The sequence below is a fragment of the Camarhynchus parvulus genome, chromosome 18, assembly GCF_901933205.1.
Source record: "Camarhynchus parvulus chromosome 18, STF_HiC, whole genome shotgun sequence".
Lineage (NCBI taxonomy): Eukaryota > Metazoa > Chordata > Aves > Passeriformes > Thraupidae > Camarhynchus > Camarhynchus parvulus.
Genome location: NC_044588.1, coordinates 3845280 through 3871548, shown reverse-complemented (window position 1 = coordinate 3871548; position 26269 = coordinate 3845280). Strand labels below are relative to the sequence as shown.

General features: G+C 45.8%; 1 protein-coding gene across 1 annotated transcript; it reads right to left on the bottom strand.

Annotated features, from left to right (window-relative positions):
- Window positions 1-2786: 2786 nt before the first annotated feature.
- KCNJ16 (potassium inwardly rectifying channel subfamily J member 16) lies at window positions 2787-25734 on the bottom strand. Its single transcript, XM_030962036.1, has 3 exons — window positions 25677-25734; window positions 5512-5982; window positions 2787-4749 (listed from the first exon to the last, which is right to left on the bottom strand). The coding sequence occupies exons 2-3, from the start codon at window positions 5925-5927 to the stop codon at window positions 3885-3887; spliced, it is 1281 nt and encodes a 426-aa protein (XP_030817896.1). The 5' UTR covers window positions 5928-5982; window positions 25677-25734; the 3' UTR covers window positions 2787-3884.
- Window positions 25735-26269: the final 535 nt, after the last annotated feature.

Genomic DNA, 26269 nt, shown 5'->3' with positions numbered 1-26269 from the left:
TGTTCCCAGTGTCCTGCAGGAATCTTTCCTAGGGAGGAAGGATTAAGAACTGGCTCCACCAGAACACAGGGCCCACATAAATATAAACCTGGAAAGGAGAAGCTTCCAGGGAAACCTCAGAGTGTCTTTCAGGGCCTAAAGGGGCTCCAGGAGAGCTGGAGAGGGACTGGGGACAAGGGACAGAGGGACAGGACACGGGGAATGGCTCCCACTGGCAGAGGGCAGGGATGGATGAGGAATTAGGAAGAAATTATTCCCTGTGAAGGTGGTGAGCTCCTGTCACAGGCTGCCCAGAGAAACTGGATAGGGACGCTTAAAACTTGTAGCTGAAGAGAAGAAAAGCCCAATGTGCTCTCACAAGGTGTGTGGCAGAGGAAAATGTTCTTTATTTTGATGTCTTTATTAATTTAAAAAAAAAAAAAAAAAGGAAGAGCTGCACGCATTGCTATTCATCATTATTATACATGGTGTTTGTACTGGGATAAATGAAATGAAAGTAACAAACAGAAAAAAAACCAGGCTGGTTGAGAGCAGTGGTTCCCCAGCATCGTGTCTCCAGCACGGGCTGGGATCAGAGGCTAAAGATGGATAAAAAGGAGATAAAAGTAGAAGAAAATAGAAAGTGGCTTTTTATGAATTACATGCCTGGGTGAGAAGTTTCTTCCTGACCCGGGCACACCTTACCAGCCACAGTCATGTGTTTGTATTTGTTATTTGTATCTCTCCGTGCCAAAACACACAGGACAAATCCCTAAATCAGATTCCTGGGCCTTTCACTTCCAGCAAAGCCATTCCAAAGGAAATTTTTTTTTTCCAGAGGCTCACAGGGAAGAGAACTTGGGAAGGAGAAGGCAGCTGAGCTCCTCAGCTTCACAAGGGGAGCTGCACCTGGAATTGGCACCTTGGGAAGGAATGGGGGCATTGTGGTCACAATTGGCACTTTGGGAAGGAACGTAGGCATTTTGGTCACGATTGGCACTTTGGGAAGGAACAGGGCACTTTGGTCACAATTGGCACCTTGGGAAGGAACGGGGGCATTTTGGTCACAATTGGCACCTTGGGAAGGAACGAGGGCATTTTGGTCACAAGTGGCACCTTGGGAAGGAATGGGGACATTTTGGTCACAATTGGCACCTTGGGAAGGACCGGGGGCATTTTGGTCACGATTGGCACTTTGGGAAGGAATGAGGCATTTTGGTCACAATTGGCACCTTGGGAAGGAACGTGGGCACTGTGGTCACAATTGGCACCTTGGGAAGGAATGGGGACATTTTGGTCACGATTGGCACTTTGGGAAGGAATGAGGCATTTTGGTTGCGATTGGCACCTTGGGAAGGAATGGGGGCATTTTGGTCACAAGTGGCACCTTGGGAAGGAATGGGGGCATTTTGGTCACAAGTGGCACCTTGGGAAGGAACGGGGCATTTTGGTCACAAGTGGCACCTTGGGAAGGAACGGGGCATTTTGGTTATGATTGGCACCTTGGGAAGGAATGGGGGCATTTTGGTCACAAGTGGCACCTTGGGAAGGAATGGGGGCATTTTGGTTGCGATTGGCACTTTGGGAAGGAATGGGGGCACTGTGGTCACTTATCTCAGCGATACCTCACCTCTCTGAGTGCCTTTACTCTGTGGTGCAGCAAACACCGAGGGTGAGCTCCTGCAGAGCCAGCAGTGCAGCTGTGCCCACGCGGGACATCCCGTGCCCTGTGGGTGGAAATCACGGGATCACAGAGCAGGAGGCTTGGCAAGTTCCAGGCTGGCCCTCGTTAAGTGTTTCCTGATTATTTCCCTCCTTTTCCCCCCAGCTTAATCCCATCTTTTCCTGTCCCATCCTCTCCCAGCCCCAGATTTCCTCCCCTTCCAAAAACCAATTTCTGTGTTCGGGAGCTCTTTGCCTCCCAACCCTTTTTAGGACTGAAACACCGTGAGCCACTTCCCTCCTTCCTCGCTGACAGCTTTTCCACGCATCCCAATTGCTCCTCATCTTTCCCAAAAAGGGGAAAGCATTAAATAAAAGCATCCCAGGCAGGGTCTGAGGGCAGTGGAAGGGTTAATTCCCATGTCTGGAGGGTGATATTCTATTTTATTCAATCCCAGTGGTGTTTTTTCCAACACCACAGAAAAGTACTGAGACCCTTCCACATTTTCCTACATTTTCCTTACATTCCTTTCCATTTTTTTCTAGACTATTTCCCCCATGTCTGCCAGTGTTTAAATCCAGGATACAAGACGATGGTTTTTACTGCACTTATAAGTGGTTGCTGCTGATGAATCAGCACATAAAATAGGCTAATTAATGACTTTTGGAATAACTAACACCCCCCAGGCTTCCGCTTTACCTAAAGGGATCATATTTATCCAGAGACAAGTGCTAGCAAAAGAGAAATACATTAAAATAATCCAGAAATCCCACTACTACATGGAGTAAATTGCAGGGAAAAAAAAAAAAAACACTTAGCAGGCTATTTTTTCTTCATTAAACGTGATGAGCTCATAAAAACCCAATTAATTAGTCAGAGTGATGTGAATGACTCGTCAGAGCTAATTTTAGCAGCCTAAAGTTAGCCAGCATTTCCACAGCAGCCGTTTCATCTCCTTCAGCAATAAATGGAGGGGGATGAACACTTCCAGGAAAAACTCATCCTGCTGCCCTCAGCCCCCCAAAAACCTGGGGAAGGTGGAGTGAACTCCCCTGTGGAGACAGAAGAGCTCCAGTAACCACAGAGAGCAGCCAAACACTGAATTTCTCTGCTGTTAAAGGCAGGCGAGATCAACCCCCCAAGCTCCAGTACGATTATTTTACGTTTGCAGGGTAATTAAACACAATGCAAATGAACTGCAATCATCAGGGGCAAAAAGCATGATGAGGCATTGCTCACTGGATAATTACAGAGATGTGCAGAGCAGGAACTTCCACGTCACACACACCTTCAGAGCGTTTTCCTTTTTTTCCCAGCTTGAGCCCACAGAGGAGTTGTTGGATTTCTCCATGAAGGATCGTTTTTACACAGCCAACCGAGACAAGCATTTTTCATTTTGACAAAATCGCCCTGTTTGTTCTCCAGATTGATCCTTGTCTTTGCAAGGAAGTGCAACACGCTAAGAGGAAAGGCGAAATGAAATGAAAGAGGATTTGATATAAAACATTGCACATCTCACTCCAGACATGATCTCCTCAAGGCTCAACCTGATTTTGCTGATTTAAAACTGGAGGTCTTGTTCTGATTTTTTTTTTTTTTACCTCCTGCATCCCTCCAGGTGCTGAGGGAGCAGTACCCCAGGGAATGGCTCATGATTAGGGAATGAAAGCTCTCCAGGATCCCACTGAGGATCCCACAGGACTGGGCAGGGTGTGAGCACGTGTCCAAAGCCACCCAGGAACACTGGGGTCACTTATTGCCTTGTCCTACAAAGAACAGCCCCGTAGATTCTACAAAGGAGCTCTGGGATGAGGCTGCACCTGAGGAATCATTTGTTGGGAAAATGGAGCTTCAGAACCTCCTGGAGAGACTGGGAATGGACTTTCCAAACCGCTGAGGCAGCTTTGAAACCCAGAGGGCCCAGGGCATGGTTTGTGTGCCCTGCCGAGGTCATTCTGTGTCCCTGGGCACGGCCAGCCCCAGTCCCTGCAGGGGAGGAAGGGTCACAGAGGGTTTGCTCGAGGGGCTCTCTGGGCATCCCAAGTGGCAGCTGCTCCCTTGTGCCCACAGGTGTCCCTGGCAGCCCAGCAGGGTGTGACAGGGTGTGACAGAGCGTGTGACAGTGTGGGCACGCTGGCAGCGAGGTCTGGGATACAAACACTGCTGTACACGAGTTCATTGTTTGCATCCGAGGAGCTACGAGGGGACAGTTTGTTGGGAGGGGTTCCAACAGCAGGAAAAGTCAGATTTGGGACTCTATGGAGAGCCTGCTCAAGGTCACAGCTGCTTTCCTGTAGGAAACCTCTCCAGGAGGCTGGCTGGAAGCTGTCACTGGCTCTTCAGGGTCCTCACAGCTGCTGACGAGGGCAACGGCGCTGAGGGACTTTTGGCCATACTTGATCTCCAGGGCTGACTTCTCCGCTTGCTTCTCCCGCGTCTTCTCGGCGCGGCTCCACTCCTGCTCCTTCTGCTCCAGCTGCATGGCGCTGCAGTGAGGGGCGTACACCTCCGTGGTCTCCTCAAACTGCAAGCAGTCCACCTTGTAGTACTTCTTCTTGACGTGCAGCACGTCGTTGAACCTGTGGCCCCACAGGATCTCTCTGGGCACGTAGGAGCTGCGCGACTGGTGGGACGTCCCCGTGGAGTCGCCCGTGTAGACGAACGTCACCAAGATCTCAAAGTTGTCCTTGGCCAGAGCTTTGCGGTCCAGGCCGTACAAGGGGCTGTCGCTGTCGATCTCGTGGACGACGGTGACGGGTGTGACCAGGATGATCTGGTCATTGAGCAGCTTCAGGTCGCGGTACTCCATGGTCATCCTGCCCTCCTTGTCCTCCTTGTAGCGCAGCAGCTGCGCGCGCACCGAGCCCTCCACCATGTGGTTGGGCCGGAAGTCCCCGATGCGCCACATCAGGCAGAATTTGTCATCCCTCAGCCCAACCACGGCGTAATAGCTGAAACGGATGGTCTGGGCCCTCTTGCGGGCCGTGGCCATCTTGGCCAAGGCCGCCCCGATGATGAAGGTGTCGATGATGCAGCTCAGCACCGACTGCAGGATCACCATGAGGATGGCGAGCGAGCACTCCTCGGTCACGCAGCGGTAGCCGTACCTGTGGTGGTACATTTGAGTTAAATGGAAACCTTTGTAACCTTTGGAAACCAATGGAAACCTTTGTAAAGGTTTCTTTTTAAGTGAGACCACAAACACCCTCTTGGCACTTATTTCTCTTCATGCATTTTCATATTTTCTTTCTAACGAAAAGAGGGTGAATTGTGGCGTTGCATTTATTTAAATTGTATGCTCTGTCTCACCCCTCGAAAATGTACAATTTATTCCAAGCCTGTGATCCTCCCCTGAGGTATCATGGATCTGTAATCCCATTGGCCAAGTCTTATTCCATGCCCACTTTGAATCTCTCTGTTAAACTGTGCAGGGGAGACCACAGACGCTGTCTTGGCACTTATTTCTCTTCACCTTTCTAAGGAAAAAGGGTGAATTGTGGCGTTACATTTTAATTAAATTGTATGCTCTGTCTCACCCTTTGATAATCTACAATTTATTCCAAGCCTGTGATTCTCCCCTGAGGTATCATGGATCTGTAATCCCATTGGCCAAGTCTTATTCCGCACCCACTTTGAATTTCCCTGTCAAGCTGTGCGAGGCAGACCAGGCTCTCTTGGCCCTTTTCTCCCTCTCTCCCCCTTCCCCTCTTCTCCCTCAGAAACCCCAATATTGGGGATGGGACCCCCAAAAACCCTCATCTAATGAGCACCTCAGAGCCGTGTGGAGTCTCCTTGCCTGCCTGCTGCTACCACCAAACAAACAACTTACGGGGCCAACCAAGGGCCCTCAAAGGAACAACAGCTCGTACCCGATGGTGGTCTGGGTCTCCAGGGAGAACAGGAAGGCTCCCGTGAAGCTGTGCACATTTGCCACACAGGGGGTGACCCCCTCGTCGCTGAACAGGTCCCCGTGCTGGACGGCAATCAGCCAGAACACCAGGCCGAAGAACAGCCACGAGAGCACGTAGGACAGGGAGAAAATCACAAACATGTGGCGCCACTTGATGTCCACCAGCGTGGTGAAAATGTCCACCACGTAGCTCTCCCACTCCCCGAAGATGTGCTTGAAGTAGACGTTGCAGCTGCCATCCTTGTGGAGGAATCTCTTCTGCAGCCTTTTCACCTCCTTTTCCGGGCTGTCCCCGCAGGTGCCGCGGTAGCTGACTTTGTTCCCCTGGATATTTACGGGCCTGTAGCAGCCACTTTGGTCATTCATCTTCCTCATCTCTGCCTCAGCTTACAGAAGGTCCCAGGAGTTGTTCTCTTTGTTCATTGGAAATCTGTGAAATAAAGGAGAAAGTCTGGTTTTATTTGGATTTCCAGATCTGATCCCATTTACCCCTGGAGCTGGATGGAGCAAAAAAGAACTACTGCAGAGCAAGGATAAGACACAAGGATTGCTCCCGGGACCTGAGCTAACCTCTCTTGGTTTTGTTAAAACTTGGATTTCTCAGAGACATTTGGCATTGCACAGTGGGGACTGCCCCAGGTGGCTTAAAAATTTCCATCATGGGTAATTTTTGGAAGGGTACAGGCTGTGACATCCATCACACATCTTTGCTCAAAAGCAGGCCTGGAAATACGAGGCAGCTACAAATTCAACCAGTTAGAAATGTCCCTATCAACCCTAAAATTTGGTCTGTAGATGAAAAGAGAAATCCAAACCTTTGTGGTGACCCTATTGTGAGTAACTCCTTTAATGATCCCATGAAGCAACATTAAAAGCAGGATGAGCTTCCCTGAGAAGTCACAAATGGCACAAACCACTTAAATTTGGCCAAATATCAGAGGTAATTAATTGCTTTTTGCAATTTTCCTTGTTTTCCTCCTTTAGGAAAAAAAAATATAGGGGAATCCCCTTATTTAGAGGTAAAACTTCAATCACATGGGCAGGGAAATTCAGTGCTGGTATGTTTTAATCAAAAAATGTATCAAACACACGATCATCCATCATTATTTATGTTCCAGAAAAACCTGCTCTTGTGAAGTGAACTTGACTGAGCTGGTGCTACAGTGGCATGTTTGTTCAATTTGGAGAAAATTATTTACATTTCAAATGAAAAGAAGAAATCCCTCTGAGGTCCTGGAAAGCCTCTGAAATCCTTCCTTAAAGCAAACAAAAAAATATCCGGCTGCCAAAAATATTTAAATCTTGATTAATGAGTTTGGAACAAACAGGGAGGGTGTTCATGGAGGTTGTGGGTGACACAGATTTAGGAAGTGATGTGGATTAGGAGATTCCTCTGTCAGAGCAGAGAGGAACTGAGCAGGGCCAGTCCTGGGCCATATTCAGTGACCAAGAATAAGAATTATGTTAGAAATTGAGACCTCATCACCTGAAATCCAATACAAACCACGACATTTAAAAAGGCAAATCCTTTTCCTGCAGGTCTCCAGCTCATTTCATGGCATCCCAGCCATTAACACACAAACCAGTCAGAAGGGATGGGGACACAGCAGAAAAATTCCAATTTTTTGCTAATTTTGTGCTTCTAACTCATATTCTTAAAGGAAAAAAAGAAAAGAAAAACCAAACCTAATGTTTTTGTGGGAAACCTGTCATTATTCTTCCAGAAACTGCAAGTTTTTGATGGAAAAATGACAAGCTCTTTTCCCACCTTTAAGTTGGTTTCAGGGTTCAGATGTAGGTTTTCAGTGGAGCCAAGAAATCCATGGAAAATGAATTTAAGAAAAGTGAATTTCAGAAAAACCAGCTTTCCTAGGGGAATTCTTTTCCTCAGGTCCTCACTCCCTTTGCCTGAGCAGAAATGACTGCACAGACTTCCAGGCAGAGGAGAGTCAGGCCCAGGAGTGTAAATATATTGGATGGACTGGATTAACAGCCCAAGAACTCTCCCCTCATCCAAGGAACAATGACAAGCATGCGGAGACATTCATCCAAAAACACTTAAAAGCCAAACATAGTTTCCATTTCTTTTTTTTTTTTCTTTTTTTTTTTTCCAGTCCAGAAATGAATGTGACATATGGTGTCGTAGCCTCAGAATGTGGCCTTCATTAAAAAACACAACATTAATGCTTCCAAAAATACTTCTTGGAATAGGGTCTTTGGAAACATTCATATGACTTGCTTTGCTCAGAGTTTTAAACAAACACTGCAGCCTGCTCTATTGAAGACACTTGACCCAACATTCTCAAAGTTGTGTTTAACAACAAACAAAAACTGGAAACTGTTGAGGGTTGGTTTTTTTGGTTGTTGGTTTTTTTTTTTAAGGACCTCAGAACGTGAGGTGTGAAAATGTAGTGAACAGCAATCAGGAGCCAATATGACCTTAAATAAAAACATTTGTAGGGCTTTGTGTTGAGGGGCAGCTCCAACCTCTCTCCTCTGACAGGGGCAGGACCCAGGGAACGCTGGAGCTGGGTCAGGGGAGGTTTTGTTGGATTTTGGGAAAGGTTCTTCCCCCTGAGGGTGCTGGGCACTGCTCAGGCTCCCCAGGGAATGGGCACAGCCCTGAGGGTGCCAGAGCTCCAGGAATGTTTGGACAGCTCTGCCAAGGATGCCCAGGGTGGGATTTTGGGGTGTCAGGGCCAGGAGCTTCACTGGATGATCCTTCATCCCTCCCAACTCCATATCCCATGATTGTACTGCTTTTCGTATTGGCTGCTCCAAACCAGAGCTCCTTGAAAGTACTCCCAAACAACCCAGCACTCTAAAAGGGACTCAGATTTACAAATCAGAGGCTCCTGAGTGGATCCCACTCTCTGCTGTCACCATCAGAAAATCTTCACATTTCCAAAATTGTGTTTCACTGGCACCACCTTCGGATTTTGGTGGGGAGAACCTTGGATGGTGGCACACACAGCAATGGGGTAAGGGCCACTCTGATTTTCTGGTTATCTGCCACAACCAGGAGACAATTTTGATGTGGAGGTGTTTGGGGAACTCTGATTCTACACAGGGTTTCTCCTAAGCACAAGCTGTATGTATAGAAATATTCCAGTGGGTGTCTGAGATGGGTTTTTGGCTGGTACAGGAAGCCAGGGAACAGGTTGGGACTTCCCAAAACAAACCAAAGTCTGCAATAAGAAAGGGAATGTGATGTAGAGCTCCCTAAACCAAAACCAAAAATCCAGCCCTGGAGCTGGATGGAGCAAAAAAGAACCAGTGCAGAGCAGGGCTAAGAGACACGGATTGCTCCAAGGACCCGAGTTAAGCTTTCTTGGTTTTGTTAAAACTTGGATTTCTCAGAGGCATTTGGCATTGCACAGTGGGGACTGCTACAGGTGACTTAAAACCCCAAACTGCAGAGTGGACACTGCTCCAGGCTACCTAAAACCTCAAATTACACAGTGGACACTGCCCCAGGTGACCCCAAATCCCAAATTACACATTGAACACTGCTCCAGGTCACCCAAAACCCCAAATTACACATTGAACACTGCTCCAGGTCACCCAAAATCCCAAATTATACAGTGAACACTGCCCCAGGTTACCCAAAATCCCAAATTATACAGTGGACACTGCCCCAGGTCACCCAAAATCCCAAATTACACATTGAACACTGCTCCAGGTCACCCAAAATCCCAAATTATACAGTGAACACTGCCCCAGGTTACTTAAAACCCCAAATTACACAATGGGCACTGCCCCAGGTGACCCAAAATCCCAAATTATACAGTGGACACTGCCCCAGGTCACCCAAAACCCCAAACTGCTCCATGGGAACTACCCCAGGTGACCTAAAACCCCAAACTACACAGTGGACACTGCCCCAGGTTACCTAAAACCCCAAATTACACAGTGGACACTGCCCCAGGTGACCCAAAATCTCTGGAAAGAGCCTCCTCAGCCACTCCTGCCCAGTATTTTGGGTGTGTTTAAACATAATCCAAAGATGCACTTTTCAAGGGCACCTCTTCAAGTCTCTCGAGTGGAATAATAACAACAATAATAATTAATAATCAATAATCATGCATCATAATTAATAACTCTCTGACGTTGATGTTGCTCAGAACATTCAGGTCCAGGCCCACCCTTGGGTGCTCCTGGATTATGTGAATCAAATTGTGCTCCTGGATTATGTAAATCAGTTGTAGGGTCTGTCCCTCGTTCCTGGGGACACCATGGAGCAGAAACGTGATTTCCCTGTCCCAGGCCAGCCCAGGGAGTTTGGGAACCCAGCTGTTTGTCCCTCCCTCTGCTGAGGCATTCTGAATTCTGCGGAACACTCAGCAGAATCTGATTATCACCAAATTATTACCAAGGGCCACAGAGTCCCAACCTGACTGTGACCTTCAACCTCAGGGTCGTTTCAAAAGCCTGATGTTCCAGACTGGGAATATTTGACACATCCCTAAGAAAGCCCCACGATTCCATGAGAGGTCCTGTTACCTGGTAAAGATTAACAAAGGGGGTGGGGGAGGATTTAAAAGCGTTCTCTACTCACTAAAGCTCAGGGATCTGTTGTTGCAAATGACTCTCAGATGTTGCCAGGAAGCGTTTTCACCTTCCTGTAACACTGACACATAAACCCTCCCCCTTTTCTGCCTTGCTTTTACTTTCTGTGGGTTTTTTCCTGGATTTCTGGGCATGTTTGTGCACATCATGAGCCTCCCCTTGCATTGCAGCACAGCTGAAGTTTTGTTTGCTCTCTGCTCTTATAAATGTGTTTCCCTCCTTCAAATGAAGGTTTGTCAGACATAAAAATAAAGCAGCCAAGCCAGGCAGGGCGGTAGGAAGGCAGAAATACAGAAATCTCAAAAGATTTATTTAAATGGCAGAGAGTTGTTCTAAAGAATAAATGTATCAGAGGTCTGAAACCAGAATAATTGGTAATTATCTGAGCCAAGGCCTGGATTTTACTGGGCTGGATGCTGAAATGCTCAGGGAGATACAGAAGTGCTGCAGAGATCTGTGTTCAGGGGCTCCACACTGAACCCCCAAACTGATAACACTTTAAAAATTTCACCCCAACCAGACACAGGAGGAAATTCCTGTATCTCAAAGGTCATAGAGGAGTGCAGTGGCAGAACCAGGAACAAACCCAGCACCCACTTTTACCCACTGAAGAGCTGCCACAAAGCAAACACCAGTAGGAGCGGATTTTCTTATCACATTTCTATTTTCATGTAGTTCCTCTTGAGCAGAGCAGCTGTGCCAGAACAACTCCAGCTCCTGACTGTCAGCTCGGCTCAGAACAGGCACTCCAAAGCCTCAAGCATCAAGCTGAGCCTTTCAAAGGCTTCCACTGGATGTAATTGTCAATTTAATCCCGATATTTGGAGTTCAGGACTCAGTGTTTTGTGAGGATAATCCCTCTTGCACCGTAACCTAATACCTAACAAATTGCTGCTACACCCCTTTTATGACTCCCTTTTCCCATTGTGTAAACAATAGGGGTGAATTTTTGTTCGGTGACAACTTCACTCAACAGCCTGTTTGTAAAACATTAAGCAAAACAATGTGAAGATATGGCTTCCAGGATAATTCTGTTCTGAGATCCAATCAAAAAGAAAACAACCCCAAACCTCCAAATTAAATTGGGTCTCTCTTAAATGGGTAATAATCCCTCTCACCCCCACACTCAAAGTGGTGTCTCTCTCTCTCTCTCTGCAGTGTTGCTTTAGCCATCACCTCAGTTTTCTGCTTCATTTTGGAAATGATCTGAAAGGTTTCCAGTTTTAGTCATTGTTGTGTAACCCTGGAAGGGTTTCAGCTCCGAGACCACAAATGTGACAAGTCAGAACCTTCAGGGCTGCTTTGGGATTGGCTCCAAGGCTTGTTCCTTAAAACAAAATCCACCACCCACAAAACCTAAATAAATCCATTGCAGGACAGCATTAAGGCTCTTCCTTCTTTCCTTTCCTTCCTTCCTCTCACTCTTTTTGTTGCAAAGGGACTTTTCCTGCTGCTCACAGCCAATCCTCCTGCTTCTGGTCTGTCCTCCCACCGTCCCAGGCTGCTCCAAGCCCAGCCTGGCCTCGGACATTCCAGGGATGCAGGGGCAGCCACGGCTGCTCTGGGCACCTGTGCCAGGGCATCCTCATTCCACAGCCAGGAATTCCTTCCCAATATCCCACCCAACCCTGCTCTTGGTCAGTTTGAGCCAACTGATTATCCTGGGATAGTCCAATATTCCTGTGCCCCTTTATCCAGGGATATTCCAATATTCCTATATCCCTTATCCAGGGATATTCCAATATTCCTGTGCCCCTTTATCCAGGGATATTCCAATATTCCTGTGTTCTTTATCCAGGGATATTCCAATATTCCTATATCCCTTATCCAGGGATATTCCAATATTGCTGTGCCCCTCTATCCAGGGATATTCCAATATTCCTGTGCCCCTTATCCAGGGATATTCCAATATTCCTATATCCCTTATCCAGGGATATTCCAATATTCCTGTGCCCCTTTATCCAGGGATATTCCAATATTCCTATATCCCTTATCCAGGGATATTCCAATATTGCTGTGCCCCTCTATCCAGGGATATTCCAAAATTCCTGTGTTCTTTATCCAGGGATATTCCAAAATCCCTGTGCACTTTATCCAGGAATAATCCAATATTCCCATGCACTTTATCATGGGATATTCCAATATTCCTGTGCCCAATTATTCAAGGATATTCCAGCATTCCTGTGCCCCTCATCCAGGGATATTCCAAAATTCCTGTGTTCTTTTTCCAGGGATATTCCAACATTCCTGTGTCCCTTATCCATGAATATTCCAATATTCCTGTGCCCCTTAAATAGGAATGTTCCAAAATTCCCATGCTCCTTATCCATGAATATTCCAATATTCCCATGCACTTTATCCAGGGATATTCCAATATTCATGTGCCACTAATTCAGGGATATTCCAACATTTCTCTGCACTTTATCCAGGGATATTCCAACATTCCTGTGCCCATTATCCCAGGATATTCCAAAATTCCTGTTCACTTTATCCTGGGATATTCCAATATTCCTGTGCCCCTTATCCAGGAATTTATTTTTAAATAAAAAATATTTTTAAATAATTTTTATTATTATTTGGTTTAACTTATGTTTCATGTTTCAATGAATTTTGAATTATTAGATAGGTTTACATAATATATTTTATTTAAAATGTTAAATTTATGTTTATGTATTAGTAAAAGAAAATTTATTGTTGGTTTTTTAGATTTATATATGTTTTTATATATGGCATATTGTATTTATATATGTTATATATTATTTATATATGCTTTTTTATTAGAGTTTTGTTATTTTTGTAGAGTTGTATGTTTTAAATTTCTGATATTGGTTAATAAGCTATTTAATGTGAGAAAAGCAGCACAATCCCACACTGGAATGGGGCAGCTGGGCCACCGCCATGCCCTCCTCGTGCCTGGAAATTCCTGGTGCAGGTTGTGTCCCACCAGCTGAGAGCCATTTGTATTTTGATATTCAGCAGGACAGAAGAGTCTCCACTTCTGCTCAAGCTCCTGCAGTTTCAATTCCTAAAGCTGCTACAGCTGGGACACATCCTAAAGCTGAAAATCACGGAATGCTTTGGGTTGGAAAGGACCTTAAAGATCATTTTCTTCCAGCCCTGCCATGGGCAGGGACATCTCCCCTGGACCAGAGAGCCCCAGCCCCATCCAGCCTGGCCCTGGGCACTGCCAGGGATGGGACAGCTGAAAAAATACATTTTATATCCCACTTCTCCCTTTGGAAATCAGCAACCAACCTATTCCTTAACTCAGCAGGCCCCTGGGCTTTAATGCAAATGAGCTGTGAGGCAATCAAACACCAGCGCCAGCCTAATTAGCAATTCCTGCTCCCCTGGCTCAGGGTGTCTGTCCTGATGCGCAGGGAAGGTCCATTCCCACCTTTCTGCAGCTCCCACCCCACACTGCACCTCAGGGGTTTCCCTCAGCCTTCAGAGCCCCAGAAAATCCATCGAGGAACTTTCCCTCCCCTCCCTGGTTGGCCCAGGAGCAGGAGAACAGTTTGTTGCAGCTGTGAATAGCCGTGATGTAATTAATGAATTAATGTAATCAGCAGCCTGGCAGGCCAGGAACAATGGCAGGGTGAGATCAGAGAGTGCTGAGCACTCATTTCACAGAGCCCCGGCTCTGGTGCTGCTGTTCTGTCCCTTCCCAAGGCACAGCATTATTTATGAATTATCTGGGAATGTGGAGCTGATATTCCAGGAGGGATCTTCCAGGGACGGCTTCCCTAACGTCACCGAGCAGCTCTGCTTCCTGAGCTGCCTCAGGCAGCTCCTCTCCTTCCTGTGTGCGGCCCACTGGGCACAGGGGACAGCCCAGGGGACAGCACGGCCTGGAGCCACGGCATGGCCAGCTGGGCCCTGTCCAGGGGTGTATGGTGTCCCTGGAACCCTTATCCAGGGGTATTCCAATAGTCCCATGCACTTTATCCAGGGATATTCCCGTGCCCCTTGTCCTGGGATATTCCAATATTCCTGTGCCCCTTATCCAGGGGTATTCCAATATTCCTGGGCCCTTTATCCCAGGAAAGTCCAATATTGCTAGATCCCTTATCCAGCAATATCCCAGCATCCCTGGGACCCTTCTCCAGGGGTATTCCAACATTACTGGGCACCTTATCCCAGGATATTCCAATATTCCTATGTTCCTTATCCATATGACAATATTCCTGTGTCCCTTATCCTGGAATATTCCTGGGCCCCTTATCCAGGAATATTCCAACATTCCTGTGCTCATTATCCAGGAATATTCCAATATTCCTGTGCTCCTTATTCAGGAATATTCCAACATTCCTGTGCCCCTTATCCATGAATATTCCAATATTCCTGGGCCCCTTATCCAGCAAAATTCCAATATTCCTGCATCCCTTATCCAGGGGTATTCCAATATTCCTGTGTCCTTTATCCATGAATATTCCAATATTCCTGTGTCCCTTATCCAGGGATATTCCAAAATTCTTATGCCCCTTATTCATTAATATTTCAATATTCCTGTGCCACTTATCCATGAATATTACAATATTCCTGTGCCCCATATCCAGGGATTTTCCAATATTCCTGTGCCCTTTATTCAAGTATATTTTAACATTCCTGTGCCCCTTAACCAGGTCTGTAGTTGTGATCAATGTATATATTGAGAAGTTGCCTCTAATAAAAAAAAATTAAAGGTAGAGATTGTTTTGAACAGGATTTTCCCTCCGTGTGAGTGGCACAGAGGCTGATTTGTGCCCCTCAAGGGCCAGGACAGAGCTCGGAGTGTGGAGCTCTGACTGGAATTCTGGGTGTGGAAGTTTTCCCCAGCCCTGCTGAGGGCAGGAGCTGCTGGATGGGAATTCCGAGCTGTTTGCCACCGGGCTGCTCAGCCAGCCGTGTTTTTCCTGTTTTACCTCTCCAGGCAAACAGTGTGAAAGAGGGAGCAGATCTTATCAGCGCCCATGTTAATAAAAATACATCAAACACAAACCTGCTACACTGCGAGTGTCAACACTCCACACACACACACAAAAATGATATCTAAACTGCACTCGGGTTGATTTTATTGCCAAAGCCATTCCCAAAGATTGTTTTGAGAGACAACTTCTCTGTTTGGCCTCCCAGGTGCTGAGGGCCTGTGAAATAAATCTCTCTTATTTATTCCACAATACCATCACAGGGGTGCTGTCACCAGAGACAAGAGCGTGGCTAAAGAGAATTTCACCCTCTGGTTTGAAATTTACTGCCCTGATTCACTCCAGATTAGTTGGGAGTTGGATAAATGATCGCCATCAAAATTAAATTAAATTCAAGAGCGACGTACACGGCCTCAGTAGGAGATTTATCTTATCCTGTTTTGTAGCCTGTATTTTTCATGGGTTGTTTTTACTCCTTTTCTCACTGAATAAAATGGAATTACAGCATCACTTGCTCAGAGCCAGAGTCCTTCCAAATTCAAACACAAATCCAAAGGTGATTAATGAAAGCCCAAATCACTCCCAAGGCCTGCCCAGCCCCAAATCATGAGCTCAGGCTGGTGGCATTCCTCTTCTGGAATATTCCATGTGGTGCTAAGCTCCATCACCTCGGGATGAGAGGAACTTCGGGAAGTGAAGTCTTCGAAGAGCACAAAGTGGTGTTTCCCACAGGGAAAAAAAAATAACAACAACAACAACAAAAAAGGGGAAAAAAACCCAAAACATCACTCAGGTGTCTAAATTTGGGAGATTTGGGAGCAACCTCAAGGCTGATCATGGGAGGGAAAGAAAGTTTGAATTAAGGAGAATAAAAAGAGACCTCAGAGGTGCTGGAATAACGCCAGGAGTGCTGGAACAAAGGGAAAGTGATCTGAACACAATAATGACCCCAAAAAGCCCTGAGGATGGGCTGATACCTTTTTGGGACTACCTAAAACAGAGGCCAGACAAAATTAAGAGAATAAAAAGTGGTTTTGGTTATTGAATTGTCTTCAGGTGCATTTAGGGCAGAAAAAGTCCACCCAAAATGGACAACAGGTCATGGGTTTGCACACTTTTATAAACTTGGCCCATTTTGGAGATTAATTTTCCAATTACAGCTCCAGCTAATGAAGTCATTCACCCCAGGTTTGCTGCCCCCAACTCACTTTTGTTTCCATCTCAGGGCCTGAGGCACTGAGGTGTCCTTGATTGCCAGGCCTGCAGAGGAATTGTTGTGTCTGCCCAAAATGGGAAAGCAGCAGCTCCCACTGTACATGGAGTTTAGAGTTACACGCTGAAGAACTGCAGGGTTACAAAATTATATTTTTTATATATAGATATAGATATAGATATAGATATAGATATAGATATAGATATAGATATAGATATAGATATATATGTATATATATGTATATATATGTGTATATATATGTATGTATATTTATATATTTATATTTATATTTATATTATATTTATATTTATATTTATATTTATATTTATATAATAAATTATATATAAATTATATAAAATATATATTTAGACTACATAAAGCATATAAAACATATAAAAGATATAAAAATCAAAATCCTGAGGCATCAGAGCCTCCAGCCCGTCCCAGAGCTGCAGGGATGCAGGGATGTCCCTGCTGCTCCCTGCACTCACCCAGGACTCAGCTCCTGGTGTCTGCAGGAGCTGCCAGGGGCTCCTCCACGCCGTGACGTGTGTTGATAATTACGACCTTGTGCCACGGGTTTGCTCTGGGGGTGTTTTTCCAATCAGTCTGGGAGATCTCTTTGTTGTGCCGTGTAAGAGCCGGCTCTGAGGTCACTGCTCAGCCTCCACACCCTTGGCTGTTTATGGACAGAGCTCCGAGCCCATTTCCCGCTGGGGAGGACACAAAGCTGCTGGTGTCATTGTCTGCCTCAGTTGTTCTCCAGGGCTAATTCCAAGGAGAGGAGCAGCTCACCAGCCTGGGGCTTTATGGTGGTGAAAGCCTCCTGTCAACAAGGAAAGGATGTGCAGGGTACCAGGCGTGTGGCTGAGGAAAAAAAATCTGCTTTTCCTATTAAAGTATCAATGGGAACCACCTCCGTTGATTCAAAAGGAAAATTGGTTAAAGGTTCAGGGCCACCTAATTAAAATGAGTATTCCAACATTCCTGTGCCCAAAATCCAGCGATATTCCAACATTCCTGTGCCCCTTATCCATGAATATTTCATAATTCCTGTGCTCCTTTATCCAGGAATATTCCATAATTCCTGTGCCACTTATCCATGAATATTCCAATATTTTTGTGACCCTCGTCCATGTATATTCCAATATTCCCAAGCCCCTTACCCATAAATATTCCAGAATTCCTGTGCCTCATATTCATGAATATTCCATGATTCCTGTGCCCCTCATCCAGGAATATTCCAGCATTCCTGTCTCCCTTATCCATCAATATTCCAATATTCCTGTGCTCCCTATCCATAGATATTCCAAAATTCCTGTGCCCCTTATCCAGGAATATCCCAGCATTCCTGTGCCCCATATCCAGGGATATTCCAACATTCCTGTGCTCCTTATCCATAAATATTCCAAAATTCCTGTGTCCCTTATCCAGTGATATTCCAATATTCCTGTGCCCCTTATCCATGAATATTCGAAAATTCCTGTGTCCCTTATCCATAAATATTCCAATATTCCTGTGCCCCTTATCCAGGAATATTCCAACATTCCTGTGTCCCTTATCCATGGATATTCCAATTCTAAAGGCCATTTCTGATGCCACCAAAACAGGTGGCTCTGGATTTCTGTGTGTGACCGAGGTCAGTAGGGACATCCCAAGGGATGCCAACCTTTCAGTGTGTTTATATTAGAAGACTGAATTATTTAAAATTGAAAATTTAAAATAATCTCCATTTAATAATTGAAAGTTGAATTATTTAAAACCTGTGCTTTTGGTTCAGGGCAGATTTTGGCACCCTAATCTGCATTTCCTTAAAGCTGCAGGCAGCACATTCTCCTGTCCTAGTCCTGAATATTATATCCAATTAGACAGAACTCTGGGATCCTCCAGAATAAAAGGATCCTTATTGCAGGAGTTGGAAAAATATCCAGGCAGGAGGGATGAAATATTGCCCCTCCACACTGAACAGGGAACCTTTTCTTCCTGTGCTGCTTCAGGACTTGCTCCTGCAAGGTCTCATCTGTCAGCAGCCGCAATCAGCTCTAAGAGCCTGAATTACCATCCTGGAAATCGCTGGGAATTGTTTTGGTGACACAAAACCCAGCCAGGGCGGAAGCTCTCTGGCAGATTTGGGGCAGCACCCTGCAGAAAGGAGCGAGAGGAATGGCAGACGTGTCTTTCCAAACCAGCTGTGGGTCTGCTGGGAGATAAAACCAGCACTGGGAGATAAAAGAAACAATGTGAAGGATTCCACTGATTGATGGATGGAAAAAAGATATTTGCCTTTACAAACAAACTGTGGGTTGGCTGATAAATGAAATTGGATATTGAAAGATGAAGGAAACAATGGGGAAAACTCATAAATTCCATAAGGAAAATTAAAAGGGAGGGTTGTACATTAGAGGGGGGTCGCTGATATCAGGTGTCTTGGGAAGTCTGAACCTCTCAAGTACCTCAGAAATGGGGAAAGAGAGAGGGAAATTGGGATGAAGAGGAGGTCGTCATCATCATCATCATCATCATCACCATCCTCATCATCAGAACCTCTTGTATTTGAGAGGAATGGCGGATTTGTCTTTCCAAACCAGCTGTGGGTCTGCTGGGAGATAAAACCAGCACTGGGAGATAAATAAACAATGGGAAGGATTCCACTGATTGATGGATGGAAAAAGGTATATGGTTTTACAAATAAACTTTAGGTTTGCTGATAAATGAAATTAGGCATTGATAGATGAAAGAAACAATGAGGAAGAAAACCCCCTAAATTCCATAAGAATTAGAAATTAAAAGGGAGGGTTGTACATTAGAGGGGAATCTCTGGTATCAGGTGTTTTGGGAAGTCTGAACCTCTCAAGTACCTCAGAAATGGGGAAAGAGAGAAGGGAAATGTGGCTGGGAAATTGGGATAAAAAAGGAGGCTGCATCCTCCAAAAACTGAAGAGACCCCAGGGGAATGCCCCATGGCCTCTGCCTTGATTGGAATAAAGTTACAGGACTGCTCTGTCTCCTTTTTGGACAGAAACATCTGGTGTTTGTGGATTAATTTTCCTGACAGGATCCTTTGGTTTCCAGACCCATCCCTGGTGCCCAGGACAGCCTCTCCTCAGGGCTCTGTGCAGGGAGCTTGGGTTTCACTCAATTCCTCCCAACCCCTGGGACACACAGCCTCAGGCTGATTTGGAAAACAAAAAAAAAAAAGATTTAACGGCGTTTTTTAGGTTTTTCCACCAATTTCAGCGAGGTCTGTCACAAGCTGAAGAATTTGCAGGAATGGTGTCAATCTGATGTCACAGCGGCAATAAATCCGATTGTGCTGGATCGCACCCTGCCCATTAAAACGCTGTGACCTATTGCCATCCGAGTGGAACCACATTCCACTGGCTGCTCCAAAGGCTCTGATTTCACTCCCGATTGTTGCCAGGGCAACTGCACCTCCATCCAAAACTGCCTCCCCAGTCACTGAACTCCGTTGGAACGGGCTGCAGATAAAGCGAAGCACTAATTACTTATTCCCACTGAAAAAGTTCAAATCAAGCCTTTCTGTAATTACTTATTGCCGCTGAAAAAGTCCAAATCAAACCTTTTTTTGAGGCCTGAATACCAGAAACTCAAAGGAGCTCTTGGAGGGTTACTTGGGTTTTGTTGTTTTGGTTTTTTGGGTTTTTGTTTTTCTTTTTTTTTTTTTTTGCATGAGGCACCAATTGCCTCATTTCTTTGTGGAGTAACTGGTTGTGGTGACAAAATACCATGAAAAGATTAATATTCTAAGGCTATCCAGAGCAGGAGTGCACTGGAAATCTCACCACAGGCTGCTCCTGGAAAGAGTCCTCACTCAGTTGTGGAAAACTGAAAGGATTTTCATGGATGGTCAAACAGCTGGTGAAGGCTTGTGAGTGGAAATAGAAATATTTGAATTTTCCCGTTGAGATTTGTGGTGGAAAGTGGCCTGTGCTTTATGGCTTCTGCTTTTATGAAGTGAATATCATCTCTGTGGCTCAGATTTGTCCTAATCTGTATTGGAGAGGGACAAAGCCAGGTAGGAAATTGCTCTTTCTCCCAGGGCTGCTGGGGATCAGCGTTTCCTGGAGAGCAAAAGGACCATCCAAAACCGGGTCTGGGGGGTCAGCAGTGAGCAGGGCCAGGTGCTGCAGGTTCTGCCACTCCAGAACACTGCCCTGCTGCTGATGTGCACATTTGGGGCCAATTTCAAACCAGTTTGGGAGAGAATATGTTAAAAGGAACTGCATGGATGTGTTTTGTGAAGTTGTCTCAAGAATGGAGATGCCTTCATGCAACATGGAAATTTTCCAGTAAAATTTTACTCTTTTATCCAGGTGAGTCCTTTCACACAGCTCTGTGAGCCAGTCTTGGTTTTCCCTTGAAGAAAACTTGTCTATAAAAATGGTTGTTCACCAAAATTACCTTTTTTTTAGTTTGTTTGCCAGGCAAACTGAAATACCAGCCCTCAGATCTTCTGTGGGAAGTGCTGACCCACTCTCCTAGCAAGGAGAACCCCAAAATTCAATGGTTCTTCTGCTGAACCTTTCCAGAAGTTCCAATTCTCCCAGTTCTCCAGCCCACCGTGTCACCACCAAGTTGAGAAGTTGGAGATTATCCTCCCCTGGATGCACCCTCAGAACATGAATTTCACTCCAGAACGCTGCCCTGCTGCTGATGTGCACATTTGGTGCCAATTTCAAACCAGTTTGGGAGAGAATATTTTAAAAAGAACTGCATGGAGGTGTTTTGTGAAGTTGTCTCAAGAATGGAGATGCCTTCATTAAACATGGAATTTTTCCAGCTGTTTTCCAGTAAATTTTTACTCTTTTATCCAGGTGAGTCCTTTCACACAGCTCTGTGAGCCAGTCTTGGTTTTCCCTTGAAGAAAACTTGTCTATAAAAATGGTTGTTTGCCAAAATTACCTTTCTTTTTAGTTTGTTTGCCAGACAAACTGAAATACCAGCCCTCAGATCTTCTGTGGGAAGTGCTGACCCTCTCCTAGCAGAACGAGGTTCTCCTGGAGAACCCCAAAATTCAATGGTTCTACTGCTGAACTTTTCCACAGGTCCCAATTCTCCACCCCACCATGTCACCACGAAGTTGAGAAGTTGGAGATTATCCTCCCCTGGATGCGCCCTCAGAACATGAATTTATCTGCTTCAAAAAGAGGAACCACTGATGGAATCCTGACTGGAAAACACAAGAAATGAAACGGTTCCTTGTGAAATGCAGCACGGCCACTTCTCGAGTTCCAGCCTTGCCTCCCTCCAGGCAGGACGGACAAGTTCCCTTTTACAAGTGAAGATGAAAAATGAAGAATCAAATCAAGGCCTTATCCCTTGGTTTGAAAGCAAACAGAAATGGGAGGTGGTGTTTGCACGTTGGGCTCGTTTGTATTTATCACGCAGTGGTTTAATTGCACAATGAATTACTGGGAAGGGGTGTTCTCTTACCAAACTTTATCACCAGAAGCTCAGGGTGAGAATATTGGGCAAGAAAGGTGACTAATAGCAGAAAAAGGGGCAGAGAATCAGTCTCCAGAATTTCAGTCAGGCCAGGGAGCACTGGGGTGAGGGAGCAGCATCCCGGTGAAAGGTTTATGGTACCTTAAAAAACCAAAACCCCTCTAAAACACATCCCATAAATCCATCTGAGGGAAAACAAATAAATTAAATTAATAAAATAAATTAATTAAATAATGATAAAAAGATGTCACTCCATTAAAGCCTCTCATTAGAGCAACTTCGTTAAATATGCTAATTTGCAAGGTCTACAAAATCATCTATGCAATCTACCTATGTGCATTTCAGTGTATTCCACAACAAATTGTTGCACCATAAAAATCCTTATCAAATACAGAAATAAAAGCCCTTTATCCCTTAGCTGTGTCTAGAGCTTAATTTTGAAACTGCAACCAATTGTTGCACTATAAAATTCCTTATCAAATACTGAAATACAAGCCCTTTATCCCTTAACTGTATCTAAATCTTCGTTTTGAAACTGCAACCAATTGTTGCACCATAAAATTCCTTATCGAGCACTGAAATAAAAGCCGTTTATCCCTTAACTGTGTCTTAGATGTTAATTATCAAACGGAGGTGAGGGAGCAGCAGAAACTTCCTCAGCGTGGAGCGTTTCCCACCTGACCTTTCCAGGAGCTGTTCAGAGCTTCTGCTGGCAGAGGGGCTGCTCAGATTTCAACCTTTTTGTCTGGGAACCCATCCTTTGCTGAAGTTTTTGTTCCTCAGGAGAAGCTCCCCGAGCTAATGACCCATCCATCAGGTACAGAAATCCTGGCGAGGATTTCGCTGGTAATTCCGACGCTTCCAGCAGAGTTGTTGCTACACTTTTGGAGTCCATCTAAAATATGGATTGCCTGGGTATCACCTGAATTTAGAGCTGGTTAACTCTGATTGATCAGCTGGCATTTGCTCAGCGCTGCCAAACCATCTATCAGCAAGAGCTGAAATAATCCTGGTTTTGTCAGAAATGAATCAACTGCCCCAGCTCTGCGGGGCTCGGCTTGATTTAGCAGCAGCCATCGCCTTATGTGACGGCATTCACACCTTATCAGAGCAGGAATTAGGAGAGAGCAGCAGAATGTGGGTGCAGAAAAACATCCTGGAATGGGAAGGGAAGGGAAGGGAAGGGAAGGGAAGGGAAGGGAAGGGAAGGGAAGGGAAGGGAAGGGAAGGGAAGGGAAGGGAAGGAAGGAAGGGAAGGGAAGGAAGGGAAGGGAAGGGAAGGAAAGGGAAGGGAAGGGAAGGGAAGGGAAGGGAAGGGAAGGGAAGGGAAGGGAAGGGAAGGGAAGGGAAGGGAAGGGAAGGGAAAGGGAAGAGAAGGAAGAGAAGAGAAGAGGAGAGAAGAGAAGAGAAGAGAAGAGAAGAGAAGAGAAGAGAAGAGAAGAGAAGAGAAGAGAAGAGAAGAGAAGAGAAGAGAAGAGAAGAGAAGAGAAGAGAAGAGAAGAGAAGAGAAGAGAAGAGAAGAGAAGAGAAGAGAAGAGAAGAGAAGAGAAGAGAAGAGAAGAGAAGAGAAGAGAAAAGAAGAGAAAAGAAGAGAAGAGAAACAAAAAGATGCACAACTGCTGTGAGGTTCATTAGTCTTTGCAGATCAGGAAAGTTAATTTTCCTCCTTTCCTTCTTTCAGTGACTAATTTCTGTTACTGTAACAAGGAGTAAAAAAGTTGATCTCCACCAAAACTCAAATATTCACTTCCTCTTCTCCACCCACTTGATAAAGCACTTCCCTCTCCATTCCAGCTCCGGCAAGAAAGCTCACAACAACACTACAGACAACACTCTAAAAAAAGGTTTTTCTGTCAATTAAATGTTTATAATCACACTCTGCATCACCATCCCCAGAGAATGAGTCAGGGCTCCCAGGAGAGCACGATCCCAGAAGAAAGGAAAATGATGTAACACCGGAACTTTGCAAAAGTTTTTATCCAGACAGAGCAGCTCTGACAGTCTGGATCCTCTCTGGATTTCAGCCCTCCCAGCAAAGGTTTTTATCCAGACAGAGCAACCTGGATCCCCTCTGCATTTCAGGTTGTCCCAGCCTGGATCCCCTCTGGATTTCAGCCCTCCCAGCAAACGTTTTTATCTGGACAGAGCAGCTCTGACAGCCTGGATCCCCTCTGGGTTTCAGGCTCTCCAGTCTGGATCCTCTCTGGATTTCAGGCTCTCCTAGCAAAGGTTTTTATCTGGACAGAGCAGCTCTCCCAGCCTGGATCCCCTCTGCATTTCAACCCTCCCAGCCTGATCCCCTCTGGATTCCAGCCCTCCCAGCCTGGATCCCCTCTGGATTTCAGGCTGTCCCAGCAAAGGTTTTTATCCAGACAGAGCAGCTCTTCTGTCCTGGATCCCCTCTGCATTTCAGGTTCTCCCAACCTGGATCCCCTCTGGATTCCAGCCCTTCCAGCCTGGATTCCCTCTGCATTTCAGGCTCTCACAGCCTGGCTCCCCTCTGGATTTCCAGCCTTGTGGTGGCCACTGCCTGGAGAGGAGCTTTGATCCCAGCACAGGCACAAGGGTTTGAGGAAGTCTGGCAGCAAGGAAGGTGCAGAAGCCAGGACTGTGTGAGCAGAGCCCATCCCAAACCTTCCAGGGACAGTGAAATCCAGAGAGGATCCAGGCTGGGAGAGCGTGAAATTCAGTCCCTGGGGCAGTGTCTGCCACCTTTCAGCTCGCCCTGGCTGCCAGGTGAGCTGCTCTGGACAGGAATCTGCGCCTTGCTGCAGCAGTGAAACCCCAGAGACAGCAAGGAGAGGAAATCCTGCCCCCGCTCTGCCTCTGGTGTGACCTTCCCACATCCTCAGCCTGCTCAGAAAGGGATCTCAGAGTTTTCGGGACAGCTTAAAACGTTTGGCTCAGGGTTTAGAAATAGAGGAATAGAGGGATTTCTAAGGGGGATGAGCAGGATTCTTGCTCTCTCACATATTTTTGTGGATTTTCATGGTGTAAGAGGGGGGAAGAATCTCTCAGCAGGCTCCTTGCACAGGTAGGGGTTCACACAGGTGCTCATGCACACTCAGATCCAGCAAATTGTAAATATTCCTGTTTGTTCCTCAGCCCACACTCACCCAATCACCCCCACAAACCCTGAGCAGGGTTTTCAAAACTTTTATTCCATTTTCAGTCTCATGTGAAGGGTGAGGCAACACAGATGTTATAATTCGCTCCATCACAATCAGGAGCCAATTATTTCTTAATTACAATACACTATGAGCATTTCTTGGCCTATCTGCTTTAGCTACCCCATGCTGTAAACGCTTTAAAGCCAAAATCACCATTCCTGGGTCCCACTACAGTGCACCTTTCACAGTTCTATTTCTCTAAACCATTTCATCTTATTTGTAAGGCCATCCTCTGAAACTTGCTTCTAGTTTCCTTTCTCCCTCACCAATGCTTTTCCCATCCCATGGCATTTCTAAGTCAGCATTTCTCATCTCAAAGTTCACACACGCGGTGCGAGCCTCCTGCCAAGCTTTAAAAATTCCCTACAAGTCCATTTCCCACGTTCTCCCTACGATTCCATTTCCCACATTCTCCCTACAATTCCATTTCCCACATTCTCCCTACGATTCCATTTCCCACATTCTCTGAGGAGTTCTCACCCTGACCCGCGGTGTTCAGAGCCTGGCTCAGCCCTGCAATTACCCAGCTTAGCACCCTCCCTAAACATGGGCTCGAACAAGCTCTGCCTCTCTTTAATATTCAAATTAACACGAATTCCAGCCGCTCAAACCGTGTTTCCAAACAGCAACCATCGAGCTGCCAGGTTACGCTCAAAACACCCCTCCAGCTGAACCATGAGCAGGTTATTCCCACGCGGGGTGTTTAGTCAGCTCAGAGCTCTCTAAGGCAACGGAATTTCTGTTTATGTGAACAAACACAGGGAAAAGAGTCATTAAAGAAGTGAGAAATGGGCTTTACCTGAACGTCCCGCTGAGGTTTCAAAGAATCTCTGCTTCACTCCCTCCTTTCCCTCGCTCTGTCTCTCTCCCTCTCTCCTTGCATGGCTGGACTGACAGGTTGGCAAGAGCTGAGAACGACAGGTTGGGTTTGTTTTTTTAGACACAACTCCTCCCCCTCTCAAAGAAAAGGAAAAAAAAAAAAAAAGGAAGAAAAAAAGAAAGCAAGACTGTTTGGGAAAAGTTCACAGAAAATCCTGTCCTTTCAGCGCATTCGAGGTGGTGAGAAAAGTGCTGCTTTGGGGAGCCCAGCAGTTTTCCAAGGGTTTTTCTCAAGAAGGCTCAAGGTTTGCTTTGCAAGAAGTGTGAAGCAACCAAAGGATTTACACCAGGAGCCGACCTGACCCCAAACCTTCCCCATTTCCCTGAGAGCTGATCCAGGGGTGATTGCAGCCCTGCCGAGAGGGCTGTGGAACAGTGGAAAGGGCTTTTTGTGTCAGCACAGATATCTTTGGGCCTTGGATTTCATCCTTGCATCCCAACACCATTATTTCTGGCGATAAATGTCACCCAGAGGTGTCTGAAAACCCGATTTTTTTCCCTTAGAACCCGGTG

What these genes read in the sequence shown, in the direction of transcription:
- KCNJ16 (XM_030962036.1), bottom strand. Translation starts at nt 5,927, where the DNA reads ATGAGGAAGATGAATGACCAAAGTGGCTGCTACAGGCCCGTAAATATC. An exon ending in GAGACCCAGACCACCATCGG is followed by an intron (nt 4,750 to 5,511) that starts GTACGAGCTGTT and finishes GTACCACCACAG; the next exon opens with GTACGGCTACCGCTGCGTGA.